The 21,473-nt window shown below is 34.0% G+C and overlaps 1 protein-coding gene across 26 annotated transcripts in view; it reads left to right on the top strand.

Moving 5' to 3' along the window:
* Window positions 1-21,473, top strand: part of FOXP2 (forkhead box P2) — a 554,812-nt gene that overhangs the window by 431,044 nt on the left and 102,295 nt on the right. For 21 of the 26 annotated variants that reach the window (XM_072783382.1, XM_072783381.1, XM_072783379.1 and 18 more), the window contains one exon: window positions 3,761-3,835. The exons of the other annotated variants lie outside the window; for them this stretch is intronic. In XM_072783382.1, coding sequence (XP_072639483.1) covers window positions 3,761-3,835 — 75 coding nt within the window. The remainder of the gene's footprint in view (window positions 1-3,760; window positions 3,836-21,473) is intronic. 26 annotated transcript variants of the gene reach the window in all.

The following is a 21,473-nucleotide window of genomic DNA, read 5'->3' as shown; positions in this document are numbered from 1 at the left end:
TTATTGTTTTAGCAGAAATTACAACGATCCATATTTAACTAAAGAATGGATTCTTTCTGAAGTTAATATTGAAACCTCGTTCCAGTGTACTGTCTTGGCCTTTTCACTGTTAAAAGGTTCTTTAGTGCTTATTTGAAACAGATGCAAACACTTAAAACATCCATTCACATTGTAGTTCCCTGTGATTTGCTGGAATATGTCAGGTTGCCTCCAGGAGACCCATTTCTAAATGACTGTCTGATTTCATTCTCCTTGCTACTCCTTTACAGACTTGCAACTTCATGAATCTGTTAAAGCATGGTTGATCAGAGGTTTATTAGCCTCTCTTGCCAATATTCTATCACTTTCTGTTGTAGAAAGCTCTAGGACAGCTGGGAGAAGAAGCTGGGTGGGTTTTTCAAAGCAGTTTCTTCAACTAGGCCTTTTGGCAAGACATGGTGATGGGCTAATGGTAGTGCAAAATTTATTCTCACATACTTTTAACTCCAGGAGTTACTAGTTGGGAGTTAAAAGCTTTTACTTTTCAAATGATTTGCTCTCTTCTGTTACTTTCTTCAGTAAACTTTAAGGGTTTTTTTTGTTTTGTTTTGTTTTAGAGAGAGACACACACACATTGCAGGGCAGGGGACTACGGGGCAGAAGGAGAGGGAGAGAATCCTAAACAGACTCCATGCTGAGCACAGCATCTGATTTGGGGCTCAATCCCATAACCCCAAGCTCATGACCTTGGGGGGCCAAAATCAAGAGTTGGTCACTTAACCAACTGAAATATCCGGGTGCCCCAGTAAACTTTAAGACCAAATTAGCTTTCCGTTTTCATAAATCTTGCTTTGTAACTCTGTTTTTATTGCTTGCTCAACTCTTTTGATTGTTTAAACGTCATATATTTTATAATTTTGCATGCAAAATGACACGGGCAAAAAGGTCACTGTGAGTCCTCAGTGTGGGGCGGTTCATATCTCTTTTGTCCCTAAGGATAAACTAATTTTTAATGTGCTTCATTTCTGTCTGTGTTAACAAGAAGGATTTGGCATTGTCTTGGTTATTCAAAGTTTCTGATTTGAGTGTTTTGGTTAGTCAGAGTTTCTGATTAATAAAAATATGACATTTTGATTTTACAAAATCAAAAAAATAATGAAAATTGGGGCACTTGGGTGGCTCAGTCAGTTGAGCATCAGACTCTTGATTTTGGCTCAGGTCATGATCACAAGGTCCTGAGATTGAGCCTCACATCAGGCTCTGCACTCAACGGAGAGTCTCCTTAAGATTCTTTCCCTCTCTCTCTGTTCCTCTACCCTTCCTCCCCTGCTTTCTCTCTCTCTTTAAAATAAGTAAACAAATATTTTTAAAAATACAAAATATTTAAAATATACTCTGCACAATGAGAACATATATTTTAACGATTCTGAAGGTCTTTCAGAATCTTGCTTTATGTTAAAGTTTTTCTCATTGTTTATCAGTTGAAATCATATTTGGAAAATGAGAAGCAATTAAAGAAACTATATTTGGATTATATTTAGATTTATTGAAATTATAGTTCTAAGTCACTTGAGCTAAGAATGGAGAACATTCTTTCTCAACATGAAGCTCCAGGCTACTTTCATCCCACAGCTCCTATCTGTAGAGAAATGCAGTGAAAAATCTCCTTCTTATAATGAAATACTTCTGATATCCTTAAATGGTACCTACACCATTTTATTCCATAGCATCTTTTGTGTATTTTTATCACTGTGATTGTACATTGTCTGGAAATTTCCTGTTTGTATATTCCTCGAATGCTGAGACTTAACACTTCTCTGTATCCTCCCTTCTGACCCTACAATTTGAGATGGCTAATCTTCATCACTCCAATATGTTGTGTAGTATACTGGTAACACAAATTACAATATTTTACTTAATTTGGGTGTTCTTGAAAGAATCTAGGGTGATGTTGTTTATTTATGGAGTTTAGTTTTTAGTATTACATGTAAATAGTGTCATGGCACTTTTGGAGTTCTGGTGATGCTCATTTATTTTTGGTCTTATGTAGATGAGTGTTGATCTGAGGATTTTTTTTGTGAGGTAGTTCATTGCTATGGTAGAGAGTAGCATTTCATTTTTTTAGGATGCTTCTGACCTTGTTAAATAGCAGTCCAAAAATCGTGTGGCTTGTTTTGATTTTAACCAAAGTTACAGCTGCCTAGCTGTAAAGCAGTCAGTTTCTCTTATTATGACTAGTTCTTCAACTTGTACTGTTTTAAATTGCCTGCAATTAGCATATTTCAACCTTATTTTTAGGTTTAAATTGCAGTGTGAGAGTGTACTCTCCTCTTAGCTAATTAGTGCTATCAAGGAACAGTAGGTTACCTCATTAGTACCATGTGCATTTAATTAAAGAAGAGAAAATTGGAGTTAACCTCATAGTTAATATTTTCACAGAGTGCTACAATGCCAACACCTTCAATTGGAGTCACACCCCTGTGTATCTAATTATGCACTGGTGCCAAATAAGGTTAGCAAGGGTACTACAAGGCTGTTGACAAAATAATTTAGATGAAAACGTGTTTGTTGGATTCTGACAGTAAAATATAACTTGAACGTTTTTTTTTTTTTTTTTTTTTTCTCCGTAGTCCTCATCTGCCAGTATCAGGTAACATACTTCTTCATAGGAAACGAATGGCAAGACTATTTTGGAAGCCATTTTTCCTATTTGAATTAATCTTGCTCTTATCTTGCAGAAAATGGCATGTAGCCATGTAAAGCATATACAATCCGTTTCTTAAACAGAGACCCTGAACTTCAGAGATGTATTTGAAAAGAATTATTTATAAGATGTAATATTTACATGCATCAAACCACTACAAATACTCCCTGACACCCCTACCACATCCATCCTTGCTTTTCTTCTTTTCTGATATAATTTCCCTTGTGTATCTTATGAATGGGGATCATCCTTTCATATCATACATGAAGTCTAAGGATGTGTTGTCACATGGTCTATTCAAATGCAGTGTAATCCTTTTGCCCTTCAGACAAAATCTTTGAAATGTCTAATGCTACTTAAGTAAAAAATGACATTCCATGTCATTTATCAATAAATAATCACTTTGCTTTTACAGATGAAAATGCAAACTATACAGTTGAGTATATAGAGTAGTTCTCAATGCAAGTGGCACAATTCAACAGGTTTTAATAGAGATGATAGAGTTTGGCTCCATAGTCTTAAATATATATTTAATGGCAATATTTGTGTTATAGTAATGCATGGCCAGGGCAGTTTAGTTAAAGAAACTCTTGTGATTATTCTCACATTTCACGTCAAGACAGGACTTATGTTCACTTGTATTGGTTATAGTTGAGTACAGGTCAATAGCTTTTTCAAAAAGAGGTAATTAAAGTGTTAAGGACAAATACCATCCCATACTCTAAAATCATAGCACCATTTAAATTTATAGGAGTATTCATTAACGTTGGCCATAATTTTAGCTCAGAAATGGGAAGTGAGATTCCTGAGTCAAGATCATGGTAGACCATGAAATTTTTTGGTTAGTGGTTAATTCATTATGTTCAAATATTCAACTTTGCATCTGCCAAGTTATTTTTATTTTTTATATCTCTACTGTTAATAACTGTGACACAAAGGCGGAATAGTCTCATCTATGTTCACCTATCAAGATGATAATCCAAAAAAATTTTTTTAATGAAAATGTACATTATTAGTATAAGGCTTAAGACTGGGAGGGAAAAAAAGCCAACTCCTGATTCTCTTTGTTTAATCTAGGAATTGCTTCCAGAAACAAAATTATGTGTCTGTGGCCACTCTTCTGGTGATGGGCATCCTCACAACACATTTGCAGTAAGTTACACTGGGCAATTAGAAATTCAGCTACTAAGCACAAAACCATAGACTCAGTACCACAGAGTAGATTATCTGTGATTTTCTATTAGCCACTCCCTTTCACTGATACAGATAATCAGAGATGATTAATGTTAAGATACCAATGTAATTAGTTGGTTCTCTGTTACTTCTTGTATTCTCTCTTCAATTATATTTCATCATATAGACACTTCACTGTTTCTGTGAGTTGATGGCATTAAGATTTACCTGAAATATATAAAGGCAAATGGTTGACTCACTACTACACTTTACTTAAGCTTTTAGGAATCGTTTGATGACATAGTGTTGACATGCAAAAAAATATGTAGAGATTACAAATAGATACAATACATATATACATATTTTAGGGGAAAGTTGCTGTTCTGTGTCTTGCAAGTTACCATATAAATATTCCAAGGCCTTTTCTTTTTAAATACATTCTGTCACTAGAGTATAATTTGTCTCTTTAGACTATAATATTCAATGAAAATTGCTTTCATGACCCAATTCACATACCAGTTAGCCTTGGAAATGAATTACAACCCTGAAGTGGCCATTCAGGAATTTTTAAATAGAGCAACTTCATGTTTCCATTTAGCATGGATACTAACTGTATTCTTAAGGAATCTCTAACTATGTAAGTCATATATTTTCACATATAGAATTTTTGTTTATTTCCTTAAGAATTGAGGTAATTATTTAGTTTTCATGGACTAGAGTGTTCCTAAATTGGTCACTCAAAATTTGTTTAAGACTCTATACATAATATTTCCTAATTTATCATTGATAGAACACACCACAGTTAAGAGTTTTATAAATAAGTAGTATCTTTCTGAATAAAGAAGAAATTTCTAATTCCATACCTTGGTTTAAAAAAAGAAAGGCTTTTCTCAATAAAAATAGAGTCAAATTAAGATGGAATGCTATCTGTGGAAAATATATAACCAAAGTATTTTTTAAAATGTTGGATCCAAACGAAAATAGTAGAAACAACATACCATATACTATTTTATGGAAATAGTGAACGCAGAGGATTAGTAATGAATTTTGTACATTAAAACCAGTTTTGCAATGACGTGAAGTTATCTAGTTTGGTTTTCATTCATTTTAATCCTAAAGTGTTTACCCCTCCTGAGTTTCTTGGTAATAATAATATCTGAAAAAAATACTAAAAAAAAAAAAACAAATATTAAAACCAGTGATATGTTTGCTGAAATGATATAAATTTATGGGAAGGACAAAGCTAATTTTATTTTCTAAGTATTTGCTCTATATTTTCAAGGAAGATAAATTTAAGATAAACTTCAAAAATAACTGTATACTTTAACTTATTAATAAAGATTCATCCAAAAATATATTTTAAGAAAATAGTGCATTAAAAATGGAAAAGGCAATATTTCTACTTGGTAATACTTTTTCCTAAAATAATCCCAATGGAAAAAATTGTTTTCATTAGACTGAAGAGTGAGCTGCCTGGACTACTAATATGTGTTTGTTCTTTATCTAAAACTACTTATATCATTTAAAAAAAATCTCTATTCTACTGATGTAAGAATAAATCTATAGCATCAGATATTTATATTTTCACTGACATGTTTTCAGAATAAAAACAAACCACAGAGAAATTAAATGACCTACCAGAGGCCATTTAATTCCTCATTGGCAAGGCTGAATTTATAACCCAAGTCTGTGATCATCAGTGTATTGGTCTTTCCAAGAATATACCACGTTGTTCATACTTACCTTGAAGGTTCTGTTGGATAGAAGTCCGAGGCTGTTCCATGTGTCAAGACTGTCGTTAGTATCTAAGACAGAAAGACAACCAGGATGAATTAGTGAGGTCTGCTGTGGCTGATAGGGAGAAGGAGTATAGAAGTGCATAGACCCGTTATTTGCCATCCCTATGGTGCCCCAAACTTAATACTTCAAATTAGTCACTGAGTGACTCTGCAAATAATGCTTTCCTTTCACAAGAAAACACTAAATATTAAGTAGGTGCTTAGTTTCTTTTACTGACTACATTAGATATAACCTTCCTGCAAGCAAAAATGGCTACATAGTGGGATTTTAAATCAAGATGTAAACTAAAACAAATAATATCTATTATTCATAGTTGACAATGTCTATGCAACGGATATAGCTTTCCTTTGGTATTTAGTAAATTCCGTAAATACCAATACTCTGGGGTGTTACTCAACCAAGTTCTGGAGCACTGTGAGATACCTGGTGTGCTAAAAGGGCCCTAAAGCCAGCCATGTTCCTTTATAACCCATTTAATTGAAATGTCTAATAAATTGTAAAATTACTGTAATATTTCTAAAATGTTTAAGAGATCATACATTCCTATCAGTGGATTAATTTAATACCACACATATTACTTCCATGGTTGATCAGCCTTCACAAATAAAAAGCCAAAACTTTCAGGCAAATGTTCCAAATTGGCAAATTAAATTACTTTCTACTCCATCCCCTTAACTTCAAAAATAAAAACCCTACAAATTTATTAAAAAGCTGGAAATAAATTGCCATAGATTTCAGAGAAAAGCCACTTGCAATTACCAAAGGTAGGTTAAAGCTCAAATTACCTTAAAGAAATAAGTAATATTACATATTCGATATTAAAGTGATGGCAGAAGCTTTCCAGCATACCATCCTCTTCCAAGCATTTTTTCTATCCAGTTCTCAACAAAAAATGTAATAAAAATATATTTCAAAGAAGCATTTTCTGGTGTTTTGGTATCCAAGTAGCCATCAGACATTAGCCGTCATCTGAGAATTGTGCTTCTTTATTAGCACATTATTAAACAGTAGTGATATTATTATAATCCACTAATAGATTATATTTATTGTGCCTCTACTAATTTATTGCAATACTGGGTAGTAAGTGTGCTCTCTTATACAATCTCTACCTGAAAATTATAATCTTAAATTCTATCTACCTATTGTATTTAAAAGAAATGTTTGGTTTCTATAGGTTGTATGTTTAACATTCTAAGAATAACAGCATAAAATTCTATTGTAACTTTGAATTTTATAGGGAAAAGTATTAAGTTCTGGCTTTAAAGGAAAGAGTAGGAGAGTAAGAGAACTTAGCCTAATTGTGAAAGATTGTTTTTCAATACATCCTTTTCGCAGTTTTTTTTTTTCAAATGGTATATATTTGACTCCAATCTAGAAAAATCTTCACATACTTCACTTTTCTTTCAAATGTTAGTAATAAGATAGTTGCCTTTTTTCCCCTCCTAATATATCAAACAGCTTTATGACTGCCTGTCTAGATCCTGAATTTGTCTCCCTACCGCACAGTAGTAACCCAAGTTCACTCCCCAATAACCAGACCTTGTTGACACCTCATCTGTCTGAATGGCCTCATTAACACCTACCTGCAGATAATCTTATTGTTAGCCTTGCCTACAGGTTTTTACACTTAAGTGAATACTATTTTACATAGGACTCTGCCTGTTAGCTCCAAGTGCTAAGGCAATTAAGTTGAATGCTTAGAGTCTTTGTCTTTGGGGTATTATTTTCAAAACATTTAGCATTGGGTCAAATGAATATTTTGATCAATAAAACTTGTTGGACCTATAAAACCAAAAATGATACTTGCTGGTCTTGGCCTAGTTGGTTTATATCCATTTAAATTAAATTGCCTTGACCACATTGAATCTGTCCTCCTACAGATCTTTATTCTATTGAGATTGCCTCCTGAATGTTTCATTTCTGTGAGAATTGTGGATTGGAGGAAATAAGGGAAAGAGGAGAGTGATAGTTTTTAAGAATATCTTATTTTTTATCCAAATTCACCTCTCTTCTTAGTCTTTACATGTATTTTACCCTGAAGCAAATAATCTGTCCCATGGCTCTTGAATCAGCTTTCTAAATCAATTATTGGACAAATTACTTATCTTTTTTGGTTTCATGCTCTCTGGAAAATTAGGATAATAAGATCTACCTCATAGGGTGGTAATGGGGATTAAATTTTATAACTGAAAAGTGTTTAGCATGATGACTAGCACATAAGAAGTATGCAATAGATACTCAAGTCAGTAGCTCTAGGAGCATCGATATCCTCTTGGTTGGACTAAAGAGGTGATTCTGTTTGATGTAAATTTAAGTTCATATTTGGTATTGACACTAAATAAGAAGCACTAGGCATTGTACCTTGAATCATGACTAAGACAGATGGAAATGTTCCTTAATGAGAAGGAAGTCTTTATATTCATTAAGTTAAACACTGACTTAGTCACAAAAATCAGTGTTATCCAGATGTTTTCCAGTTCGTTTAGTGGAAGATAGCTAAGTAGAAGACAAAGAATCATTCCTCACTAGATCTAAATGATGTCCTTCTGGCAGCCAAGGAAAACCATTGCCAAAGAGTGCCAAAGAGTATACCATCGTATAATCCTAACTGTTAGTATCCAGCTAGAGCACACAAAGATACACAGTTAGGGATACATGAGGCACTGCCAGATTACCTCCAGTATTTTCTTCCTTCCCTACTATAAATTTATTAGCACAGATGAGTCAAGAGTTAAAGATAAATTATGACTGACTGGTAGTATTGACAGTTTTAACTAGCATGCTGGAGACAGTTAACCAGGGATAACATTGTGGTAACCTTTTTTAGAGTCCTTCCTATAAACCCTATATCATGAGATTTAACTCTTCATTATTCGTGTAAAGTTGTATAATGTGAACTTGAATTTATTATGAAGCACTACAAATTAGATTTGTTAACTCTGTTCATTTTGAATGGTTTTTATTTGAGGTCCTTTGGTATGAAATAAGACTTAAGATAACCAAAGATTTCAAACCCTTACTCTACATCTGGTTTTGTTAATTCTATAAAGTTATAATATAGTGATCATGTCTAGGGCTACTGTTAAAAAACTTGCATATTCTTCATCAGAAATAGATTAAAGGTTTCTTTTTTTGAAACCTTGGCTGACATTTGTATGCAACTTCTTGATTAATCTTTTTCCTTCCAAGTGTAATTCAAAATATTAATAACTGTCTTTACACACCTCACTCAGCTGGGATGTAGCTCCCTAAGCTCAGTTCATTCTAGACACCTCTCCTGAGTGATTGCCTCTCACCTTCTATTTTATTGCAGTATTTGAGATTGCAATGAATTCTCTTGATGTTGGTTCCAAGAAGGACCAGTAGCAGAGCTTTTTCAATGGAGGCTTCTCTTTGAAATTTATAATGAATAATTTACTCCCCTTGATGATTCACCAAAGCATTAGTATGGCAGAAATCAGGGGCTGATGAAAGGATTATTTATTTAGTTATCTGGTTTTGTTGTTGTTAATATATTTTTCATCAAATAAATTGATACACACACTAGAATATGTATGTGGCAATAATGTGAATTTATGGTGCCCATTCAGATAGACTGTATTTTTCCTTTCACATTTTAAAGTTATTTGTAATGAGCTATTAGCGTAGTCTCTACAAATATGAAATATAATCTGCACTAACTTCCAAGAGTTCACTCTATAGTTCTCACATATTTCTAAAGACTTATAAAATGTATATTCCATATTTATTATTTGTATTTCTGTTCCTTGTATATTTCTACATCATCTTATTTTAGCATAATAACCACAAGGCACAAAAAAAACAAATCACCCTTGCGTATAAATCTTCATGACTCATGAGTGTGCACGCACACACACACATATGTATATGTACATATACATATCTAAATGGCCAATTATGTAAAAGAATGTGTGTGTGTGTGTTTATTGAGTTCTATATGCAATTCGCTTTTGTCCTCTTCTTTTTTGAAGTTAAATTTTTTATGTTTGTAATTGTCATTAGCCCAATGAGTCATTTGTTATGCATAAGATTAACAAATTATAGACATCAAATTTTTATCACTGGCACCATTCATGCAGCAGTGTATTTGCTTCAGAAATATGTCTAAATAACTGGATTTTTCGTGTAATTTTAATACATAGGATGTCATGTTAAGCAGCATATAATTCCCAGTGACATTAAGACTTAAACCTAAAACTGCATGCTCTACTCTAAATCTTTATTCAGTGGAGTTCAGAAAGCTTACATTATCAGAGCTCTGGCATGCCATAATCATACAGGGATTCATGCAACTGAGATGAAATTGCACAGGCTTACTTCCAATTAATCATATTCTTTATCATAATGATGATTCTGGCACAAGTAAATTCACCTTAATGGTAAGATAAAGAGTAAAGTCTTACACCAAGTTAAAGATTTCAAGATGGAACTTCTGTCATAGTTAACATGAAGAAACAACATGAAATGCGAAGGCTCTTGCAGTAATGTTCCCAAGCCCTTTTCTCTGCAGTGGTGATTACCATTCCAGCACATGTTCCTCCTGTTTTCTCTTAAGAGAGATAATATGAGATATTTTGTAATATTGGCAGAAGCAATCTATCTCTCAAATCCAAAATAGTTAGAACATCCCACCCCAGATTACATCGGTTGTATATTTAATATTTTCAGAGTAACAGTATAATGCCTTAGTTTTAATTTAGAATTTTATGTAAAATATTTAGTCTGGCTAAAACAGGTGATCTAGGAATAAGAGACCTTAAGAGTTCTCACTTAAGTACTATTAAGTAAGAGTATCTTAAGAGATAGTACGCTGAAGGGAAAGGTATCAGGTAACTATCAGATAAATTCTCATTATATTAAGCATGATTCATAAATTCACATGTGATTGTGTAATTTTAGGGGGCAAGAGTGTTAACAAAATTATGTCATTAAAATTTGATAAAACAAGCTTTGATTTTCCTAAAGCATCGTATATATGCATACCTAGCAAAATTTTTTCTGATGAATAATTAATACAAAGTTGAAATAAAGAAACAAAATGATATGAGTAACAAGGAACATTGCTGTTTTATCTCTATTTCTCCCTAAATTCTTACTCCCTGTAAGTTGCATATCTCATATACTCACTCAAGGCTGGAAAATATATATAGTTTTTGTGTGCCTGCCTGTCTCTTTATATATGATCTGAGTAGTTACTTTGCTGTAGTAGAAGGGTTGTGCCCTGTTACTGCATTGCCAAAATAAAGAGAAGGGGATGTGTACTTCACATGTATTTCCATCCTCTCTGGACTGATAGGATATTATAGCTAAAAGGAGCCTTTATGTTTCATCTAATTCAAATACTTTATTTTACAGTTGAGAAAACAGTGATAAAGAATCTAATATCTCTCCATTATTCATGGAATTCAAAGGGGAGCTACTGATGACCTGATCATTCTTCAGGCTTAAGCCATGGTTCATATGTATTAATTCTGGCCGATTGTATATGTTCACTTTAGTTCTATATATAAGGAAATCACTCTGTTATTCCAAATGTTGCTAATCGTGTTTACCTGTGAAAATATTTTTTTTAAAAAAAACAGATAGATTTTATGATAATTTTTTAAATTACCAGACATATTACTTGACTACTTGCAATTTGGTGAGAACACTTTTAAGGTCTCAGTCAGATCTATGAGACAGTTTTATTTACAGGTTGAGATTTTAGAAAAGAAAAATCCAAGGATCTTCAGTGATTCCCCCAGAACATTGTGTAGTGAATCATGAAATCCAAGACTGTTGGTTTATTGCTTACATTCTTTAATTAGGATTTCAGCTAGTAAAAAGACATGAAATCCTTACGTTGGTGTACAGGGCATTCCAAAGTTAGTTCCTAAGTTTTAAAGGAATAAACTTAATGGTTAACAAAATCTTAATTCTTTACAATTATTTTATCTTCATTAGACTACACATCCAACCAAGATGCTCTGTAAAGATGACCTCAGAGATACCCCCCTAGTTTTCTAGATCATTTGTTTTCTCTCAGGTAAATATTATGTCTTAACAGTTGAGAAAAGGTGATTAGTTTTGCCATCCTGATCTTAAAGTACAAATAAAAAAAGACAAAATAATACTTTAAGTATGATATTGAAATATCAAATATTTAAATAAGTAAAGCTCAGAATGGTTGCCTCAGTTCATCAGACTAAAATGTTAAGTCTATAACATACAACTTGGATCCTGTAAAATGTATTCATAGCACTTGTAAATTGACTACTTAAAGCCATAGAAATGAGTACAAGGTTTGAATTCTTCATAATGGAGACGTTATGGTTCTAGAAAAGTTTTAAAAGTACTGGAACAATCAGTTCCATCATTCTAAATTAATAATTTTTAAATTGATATCATCAAAAGATAAATAACTATTCCTATTATTCTTTCTTGTAACTTGTACATAGTCTTCAATGATTGCCCACTGTCTACTGGGTAAAGCTTTTATAAGCCTTAGCCTTACAGTCACGTGCTTCCCCAAAACTGTATTTTTCCTTCTCAGACTTATCCCCTATTATTCCATAAACAAAAATGTTGGGTCCTGACTGATATACCTACATGTATGTCCCAAACATACGATATTTCTTTTTTTCTGTTCCTGTTCTTGTGTTATTATCATTTTGTATCATCCTCCCTGTTCTTTTCTGCTTATCAAATTCTACTGATTATAAAAACCCAGTTCAGTACTATCCCACATGAATGCTTTTTCACTAATGCAACCCACATTGATTAATCCCTTTTTGGTCTTATCCAATCCACATTTTGGAATTATTCTTAGCCCTCCGATACAATTCCATTCAACACATACTCACTAAACACATACTATATATAACTCACAATGATGTGAAAATTTTCAGTAAAATAATGAGTAATCACCTAGAGCTGAGAAGTGGAGACCATAAGGATGGGAAATATGTAATTTAGGACTCAAGAACAAGCAAGTCGAAAAGACAGATTTAATCATTGTACTGAGGAATTAGAGACAGGTAGATGGAAGAGATTTACTTGAGGTAAAGTTTTGTAAAACAAAATTCATCACACTAGAAGTGTAGAGAATATTCTAGGCATTGGGGACAGAATAAGCAAAGTTACAAAAAGAGAAAAGGATAGGTGGTTTTCCAAGTAGAGCCTAGTGTATTGTATCTGAGGAATTGGAGAATGTTAAGGGAAAAGTTGGCATATGTAGTCTTTAAATATAGGACCAAGGGCAAAATTTGAATTTTTAAATGACTTTTTAGAAGAACATTAAATATTCTGTAAGATTTTGAGCAAGGGAGTAAATGTAACATAACCAGACTATCCTATTTAAAGATATCCTTAGGAACATTAGGAAGAAGTGATTTAACTAGAAAAATATTGGAGTCTGTGTGTCTAGGTTAAAGGATGCTGTCCAAAATGCTGATGATGATAATGATGATGATGATAATAATAATAATAATAATAATAATAATAATAATAATTTTAACTAGAAGAAGGACAGGGCAAGACAGACTGAAGGGAGAATACAGTTGCAAAACGTATGTTGATAATTAGAGAAACAGAAAAAATTCTGTGCCTGGATATTTGTATTTGTGTTTGTATTTGGTGACCACTAGAACACAGAAAGAACAGTAGGTTCGATGGAGGCCGAAGGAAGTTGGAAGTGATAAAAGTTGTTTGAGAAGTATATTTGCATTGCCAGTGGGATATCCATGTTCAGCAGGCAGTTAGAGATGATGAATTTTTGGAAGTCATACCATATGCAGGGGACCAGAGTCCATTATTTTGAAGTAGACGGTGAAGAGGAAGACAACCACAGAGAAGTCACAAGCCATGACATTGGATAAGGGAAAAAAGAACCAGTAAAGGATGTGAATCCATAAAACAGCAGAGAACCAGGAGCCAGCAGGCAAAGGACACTAGAAAACATTTTTAACAAGCTAAGAGGTTTTTAAAAACATTCTACAGACCGGAGGATGGTTTTAAAATGAAGATGAGACATGAAGCAAGCTCTAGATTTGGCAAGAGCATTTTCAACAGAACATAGTCAATGGCAGTGACTTGCATGGTAACTGAAGGAGTTTATGTAGAGGTGACAAGTTGTATGTATACATTGGTCCTTCGAGGAAAATGGTGATTAAAAGGGAGATGATCGGATGAGGGCTTGAGAGGGAGCAGGACTAAGGAAAGGTCTTGAGAGGAGGAGACAGTGAGATGCAAAGATTAAAAGTGAAAGAAAGGGAAGAGTAGAGAGTTGAAACAAGGAAAGAAAGATGATGGGAGGAGAGTGCTGGCATCCAGGGCACAGGTGGTGGTCGTTCTTTAAAGGAAATAGAAACCTACTTTCATCACAATTGGATGGAAATTGGAAGATTAGTAAACTCGTAGCTGGGTTATTACCTCTCTTATTTGTTAAATCTCTTTATGCCTTGTGATTGGCACTGTGTCGGTCTCCTTCATGTCACGACGTCTACATTTGAACTTCATGCCATCTTTTAGGGAGTCCCTGATTCTAAGACAAACTATGAAAGAAGGGAAGGGTACATACTCATGGGTTGTTAAAATTTTCTAATTATGATAGCTTTACTCTGACCGTATTTGTCATACGTTATGGTATCATTAGCCAAAAGAATAACTACTTACTAGAGTTTAAACTTAGCAGTGATTTTTCTCAGAAGAGACTAATAGCATAGTCACAATATGAGTGTTCTTTCCTTTCTCTCAGAAATTTAAGATGGATTAATATACATCTGAAGAACATTAATTATTTTATGAAACATTTAAATACATGAAGATTTTGAACTTTTTAAATAATTGGTTAATTTTTTGTAATTAATAAAATAAGCCTGTCACTTTTCAGAAAAACCTTTTAGTGAAAGCAACCAGAATGAAATATATGCAGAAATATTATGATAGTCTTTTTTTCCTACTGTATTGACAGTATTAAATTTTAAGAACAACCCAATAGCTCAACCACTGAAATTGCCCTTAGACATACATTTAATTGCTTAATTCTGCGCTTTGTACTACACAATTTGGATACGAAGTTATGACAGAGTAACATTTCCTTAAACAAAAAATCTTCTCTCCTTTTCGTTCATAAAATCAGAATTAAAGTGTAAGGAAAACTAAGAAAGAGACAAATAAGGACCTTGCTTTTGGAGGTTTTTAGTGCCCCTGTGTTTCTACTTTACAAAGTAGACCTTAAACAGTAGAATTTCAGGAATTGGTGATAAACAATTGGAAATGTAATCTCCCCAAGTGGTCCCAACACTACTGACGAAGAAGTTCCTATAACATTGTTACTGAAAATAATTCCTTTTAACATGCTTACAAAAACATTTTTTTTTAATTTTTCAGTCCTCTGCTAAGCAAAGTTATTGAAGCTCTCCAAACTGAAATTGTTTTTCTGTTTTGTGTTTACTGGGACTTTGGTGAAAGTATCAACTATGTCAGGTTTTATGAAACAAAATCACAGTGTGGTCTCTTTGGCAGAAACCCACCCTTTAAGGCATAACAATACTTTGCAGTAGCTTTGTTTTAAGATTTATTTATTTTATTTGAGAGAGAAAGAGCATGAGTGTGTGAGCAGAGGTGAGGAGAGAGAGAGGGGGAGAGAAGCATGCTCCCCACTGAGGGGGGAGTCCCATGGGGCTCCCTCTCACAACCCTGAGACCATCACCTGAACTGAAACCAAGAGTCGGATGCTCAACTCACTGCACCACCCATGCATCCCTGCGGCAGTTTTTATTATAGCTATTTACGTATTTTTTTCTGTTGAAGAAACTGAGATTAACTGAGAAGTAAAATTATCTAGGGTCACGTTTTAGCAAATGATTAAGTCAGGATTCAAATTCAGATCTAACTCCAAGATCTCTCCTTTATGTTATACCACCTGTGGCTTTTCCTGGGAGTTTTCATTACTTCCCTACAAACATTTAGAAGGAAGCTTCCTTCCCCCTCCCGCGCAGGAGAAGAGTGTCTGAATATTTGAGTGCTATTAGCTGCCTTGAACACTTTGACTTGCTTTTCTCCACCTCCTGCAAACCAGGGACTTTTCAGCTCCACCCACTTCAGACAAGAACACAAAAAAGTTGACAATCACCAGGCACTGTTCCAACTCACGCTCTCAAAATTTGATTGTTGTTTTTCTTTTTTTTCAATTCTGACAATTTTCTATATTTCTTCTATTAGTTTACATTTTCTTATCTTTCTTGAACCAACACTTTACTCTCATTAAATCTTCTATTCTCATTAAATCTCTTCTGTTTGACAGTTGAAACACTTATTTGGCATTCCTGAATCTGTGCTGTTTTTCTAAGATCTCCCCCTCCTGCCATGTCTTTTTATTCCCCATTTTTAACTGACTCTCAAAAATAGTCAAAATATTCACTCTGCCCTAAATTATGCCCAACCCTTTCCCACCTCTGTGCCTTTGACCACTCAAGTCTCTCTGTCCTCTCTGCTCCCTGGGGTGAAAGAGTGCACAGAGTCCAAATTATATCCTGGCTAAGGCAGTCTCAGCTTGCTATCGTAATATTGCGATGAAATGGAAAGCGGCTTCCAGCTTTTTCCTCTTCTGGATTCTGATTACTTTGGAGCAAATAATTTAATTTTTCCGTGCTATATAGCGAGAAATGCGTGAAAGTGCTCTTAGCACAGTGTCTTGGCATATAGTGAGGACTTTAAAGAGTAAACTCCTTTTGTTTTGCTTTTGTGGAATTTTGTGGAGTTTTTTGTCATTTACACTGCTTGATATGAACTCTTCATAGAAACAGGCATGAAGTACCATTTTTAGTGAAAACATAATGGTAAGCAATATTCAGTATTTTTTCCCTCCAACTTTAACTTCTGATGGTAGTTTTTCTTACTGATGAAGAAGAATTTGTGAAGTGTGTAGATATTATTGGAAATAGACATTAAAGAATGTAGTTTTTTTTAAGTTTACTAGCTTTTTTTAAGGTTTTACTTTATTTATTTATTTATTTATTTATTTATTTATTTATTTATTTGGAGGAGAGAAAGTGAGAGAGAAAATGAATGGCGAGAGAAGGGAGAGGGAGAAGCAGACTCCCCTCTGAGCAGGGAGCCTGAGCCTGGCCACAGGCCTGGATCCCAGGACTCTGCTCCCAGGACCCTGCTCAGCGCCCTAGTTTACTAGCCTTTAAATCAGCGTTCTGAACTGAGGTAAGCCATCTGGCCAGTTTTCTGAGTCTCAACCCCAAGCAAGAGATTTATTATTTTTCAGTGTGTATCTACCAACTGCTCCAGATGATTCTGAGGATTAGTCAAGAGTAGGAAACTTATTTAAGAGCCTCTCCACATAATGTGTTCTATGAGCCAGCAGCATCACCTGGGAATTTGTTAGAAATGCAGACTCTCAGGCCCCACACCAGACCTCCTGAATCACAGTCTGCATTTTAACAAGATCCTTAGCTAATTTATACATTCGCTGAGGATTAAGTTGTGTTCTAAAGCACAACTATTAGAAAATGAATGTCCCGTTATTTATATATGTTATATATATAAACAAAGTGCTATAAGATAGTGTGCAGATGCGTTTATGATTTTTTTAAGAGAGAGAGGAGGGGGAGGGGTAGAAGGAGAGGGAAAGAGAATCCTTGCCCAGTGCTGAGTCCTATGCTGGGCTTGATCTCTCAACCCTGAGATCATGACCTGAGCCGAAATCAAAAGTCAGACGCTTAACCAACTGAGCCACCTAGGTGCCCCAGATGCATTTATAATTTAAAGAAATATTTGGGATCCTTATGGCTTGCTATATATAATGTATAATACAATAATTAAAAGTCTGGGGAAAACAATGTTATGCTCTGTGATTATATTTAACAGTATTAGATATTTATTTTACTGTTTTGTATGCATGTGGGAAAGACAAAACTGTCTGCACAAACCAGTTGTGTTGAATAAATTGAGTCTAAAAGTAAGATTATTTCGGTAATATAATACTTTTGGAATTTTGTCTACAAAATGCTATAAATTTGCTTGACTGAATTCACCTGGACTTGTGACATCGGATAGATACGGTGGTTAATCTGAAGGTCTACATATGTTATGATGTTAAAAAATTTGTATATCACTTAATATCAGATACGTCCTGTAAGCATTTCAGGAATAAAAAGATTGTTTGTGGGATATAGGAAGGATAAAGAGATTTACTGTAGTGTGGGCTATTGGAAGTATTTTTAGTGATATTTACTCTTCTATGAAGATTCCATTTATAAATACCTTATTATCATTTGTTAAATTAAATGACACTATACAGAATGCTTGATGACTTTAATTCATACATTAAATATGCACATATATTTTAACAATATTTGCATCTTATAATACATTTAATAATGACTTGTCATAGTGCTACTCGTTAACCATTTCTTTGACTGTATTTAATATTTTTAAAATAAAGTGCTTCCATATGTTATATCAATTTAAATTATTTGTTTCTTAATCCTAGAATGGTGATATATGTCAGTATTTGATTGCATGTATTTCCATTTTAACTGAGATTTTGGAAGAAAGCTTCCCCCATTTGAAATATATCAGGATGTCAAGATTCCAAACAACATAGCTCATGTTCTTATTTTTCTACATGTGCTTAAGTATATTTCTAACAACATATTGCTTCCTATAAACAATTTTTCTTGAATTAGCACAAAATTTCTTGCTATTCAATGTACTTATAAATCATAGTTCATACTAGTAAAAGCAGTTTTTGTAACAAAGTATTATTAAAGCCTAATTAATCACCAATATTTAAATGCTGAGTTTAGTACGTATTCATTATTTAAGTCATAATAAAAAATTAGATTTTTCATTATTCTCAGTAAGTTCTAGGTATAATTGTTCAAACGAGCCAACTGTTAAACACACAAAGCCATAGTATTTCTTAAAATTGTGGCTAATTCAGTTTGGGTTACATGGATTGTTAGTATTTTCAACATGTGAATAAAATACTTGAAAAAAGGCATAGCCAAGGGTAGAAACTCAGAAGTATTCCCTAAACCTGAATAGGAAGAGAAAATGAGGGCAGCCCGGGTGGCTCAGCAGTTAAGCGCCACCTTCGGCCCAGGGTGTGGTCGAGGTCCCAGGATCGAGTCCGGCATCAGGCTCCCTGCATGGAGCCTGCCTCTCTCTCTGCTTATCTCTCTCTCTCTCTCTCTCACTCACAAAGAAATAAAATCTTAAAAAAAAAGAAAGAGAAAATGATTTTCTTACTAGTTATCTAACAGTTCTAATTACTAGTTATCTCAAAATTCAAATTAGCTGCTAATTTTAAATTGCTGAATGTGAGATAACAAAATCCATCATTTCTTATTGATGATCCTGAAGTTCTCATCCTCATTTTAAAGTGTATAATAGTTTTTTAAAAATCATCCAGTTTAGAACCACCTAGTCTGAGCCCCGTAGTTGAATTAGATTTTTTAAAAAATATCTTAAAGGAATTAAATAATCCCTGCACAATATTTTAAAAGTATATAAGAAATGGTCAAACCCATAAAGAAAGGTCTCTTCTCCCCCAGAATAAAATGCCTTTTTTAGTTTTATACTTTCTTTTCTTTTTTCTTTTTTTCTTTCCTTTTGTGTTTGTTTTTGTTTTTGTTTTGGGGGTGGGGGGGTTTCGCCCTTGAATATAGAAAGTAAAACACTCAAGAAAATTACAAGTCGTATTTTCCCCAAGACTTTTGCTCTCTGGGATCTGAAGGAAATTGCTTTTCTGTAACATTTGTCAATAAACAGGTGGTTACTGTTTTAGATTTGTCATTAGAAAAATTCCCAATCATATCGAATATATGCTAGTCGACGTGCCTGTTCATGAAGTGAAGAGAGCCCTGAATATTTCTCTTAAGCAGGACATTTTGGCTTGGCTCTCTCTGTACACAAACTTAAACTGAATTCAAGCAATGTCAGTTTTGCCTGCAAGTAATTGGTTCTTTCCTCTGAACTTCTGTAGCAATTTTATGTGGACCATACTGCTTCTATTTCTTGATTTATCAAGTATGGGTAAAATATGTTGACTCCTTGCTATAAAGATTAGAAATTTAGTAATTTTTTTACCACCTACAATTTTTGCTAATTGTATTATTTTGAGCTCTTCTGTAGTTATCTTAATTACTCAAATAAATTTAAATATCTATTTTTTCTTTATTGATTCTTTGCTAAAAATGATGGCTCTTAAAAAAAAAAACAGCTAACAGACTACTTTTTTTTTAAGATTTTATTTTTGTTTATAATGAGAGACAGAGAGAGGCAGAGACCCAGACAGAGGAAGAAGCAGACTCCCTTCATAGAGCTCAATGCAGGACTCGATCCCAGGACTCCGGGATCATGACCTGAGCCAAAAGACAGACGCTCAACCATTGAGCCAGCCAGGCATCCCACTAGCAGACTATTTTTATTTTATTTTATGGGGCCAATAAATATTTCTGAAGATACAAATTAGAAGATTCTTAAAACTTTCCTCTGTTCTCTGAATCGTCAGTTTTCTCTCTCGAGACATGTTTAAATATTTATTAAACTTTTTCATTTTTTAATACTATTTGGTTGTCTTCAAATGCCTGATGTTTTTAGTTGTTGGTTCAACATATGAATGAAAGCTGATTAATAATAGGATTAGCAGCTGGGGCCATTTTTTGCACAGTTGCGTAGGTTTCAGCAGTAGACTTCTCCCTTACATGGGAGTGTGTTGGCTGTTGGCAGGCCGGCTTCCCTTTAGGACTGAGTGAACCAATTGCCACTATTGCCAAAGTAAAGACAGTGTTACTTTGGCATGATGGACTTAACTTGTAAGTCTATAATTGAAACTGGGGGGAAAAGAAAAGAAACTGGGAGTTATCTCTAAGCTCTGCTCTGCTTATGTTTTGCATTCCTACACCCATATTGGGTATTTTCTCTAGAAAAATGGCTTGTTTTCTTAGACTAATAATGCACTCCTCACTTTATCCTGAGGGCAAAAGCCATTTGTCTGAGAAGTCCTGCTCTAAGGCTGATAGAGGATGTGGAAGGCGAAGCTGTTTCAGAGGCCTGCCCATTGTTGAAGGTGGATTTTAATCAACTTCCTGGATGATTGTACCATGGCCCACCCTTGCCCTTCATGTTCTGTGAGAAATAAGAATTTACTTCTGATATTTTGGATTCCTTTTTTCCATATATCTGTTTGTCAATCTATACCTTTTCATCTACTTACTTTCTACCTGGTTTCTCAAACTTTCTGGTCTTCAGCTTTTTCTTTTCTTTTCTTTTCTTTTCTTTTCTTTTCTTTTCTTTTCTTTTCTTTTCTTTTTTTTTCTTTTCTTTTCTTTTCTTTTCTTTTCTTTTTTCTTTCTTTTCTTTCTTTCTTTTTTTTCTCACCAGCACTGATACAATTTTGTTATTTTTAAAACTAAGGCAGAGAAGGGATGTAGACTTGAGTGCTTATGCTATTACACTATAGTATAATACCATATAGGCAACAGATATTTATGTACCTGTTCATGTTACAAAATGCCATCTAATGGGCTCTGATACCACATTCCCCTATCTACAGAGCAGAATGTGCTGTGGCTTACAGATTTGCAAAATCCCTTGTGGAACACAAATGTTACTTGTTACTCATTTAATTCATATAGTTCAGGTAGTTTTGACTCCTCCTCAAACAAATAGAAGTTTCTTTTTTCCTCCCTTAGTATTAAAAATATAACCCAAAGAATTCTGCCTACAAAGTCAGGCCATCATGAAAATTTAAATCCATGATCTTAACCAAATTCGGGAGGGAAGAGCTTTGCTGTTT

The sequence above is a fragment of the Canis lupus genome, chromosome 18, assembly GCF_048164855.1.
Source record: "Canis lupus baileyi chromosome 18, mCanLup2.hap1, whole genome shotgun sequence".
Classification (NCBI taxonomy): Eukaryota; Metazoa; Chordata; class Mammalia; order Carnivora; family Canidae; genus Canis; species Canis lupus.
Note: the sequence above shows the minus strand (reverse complement) of the source record. Positions and strands in the feature narration are given on the sequence as shown.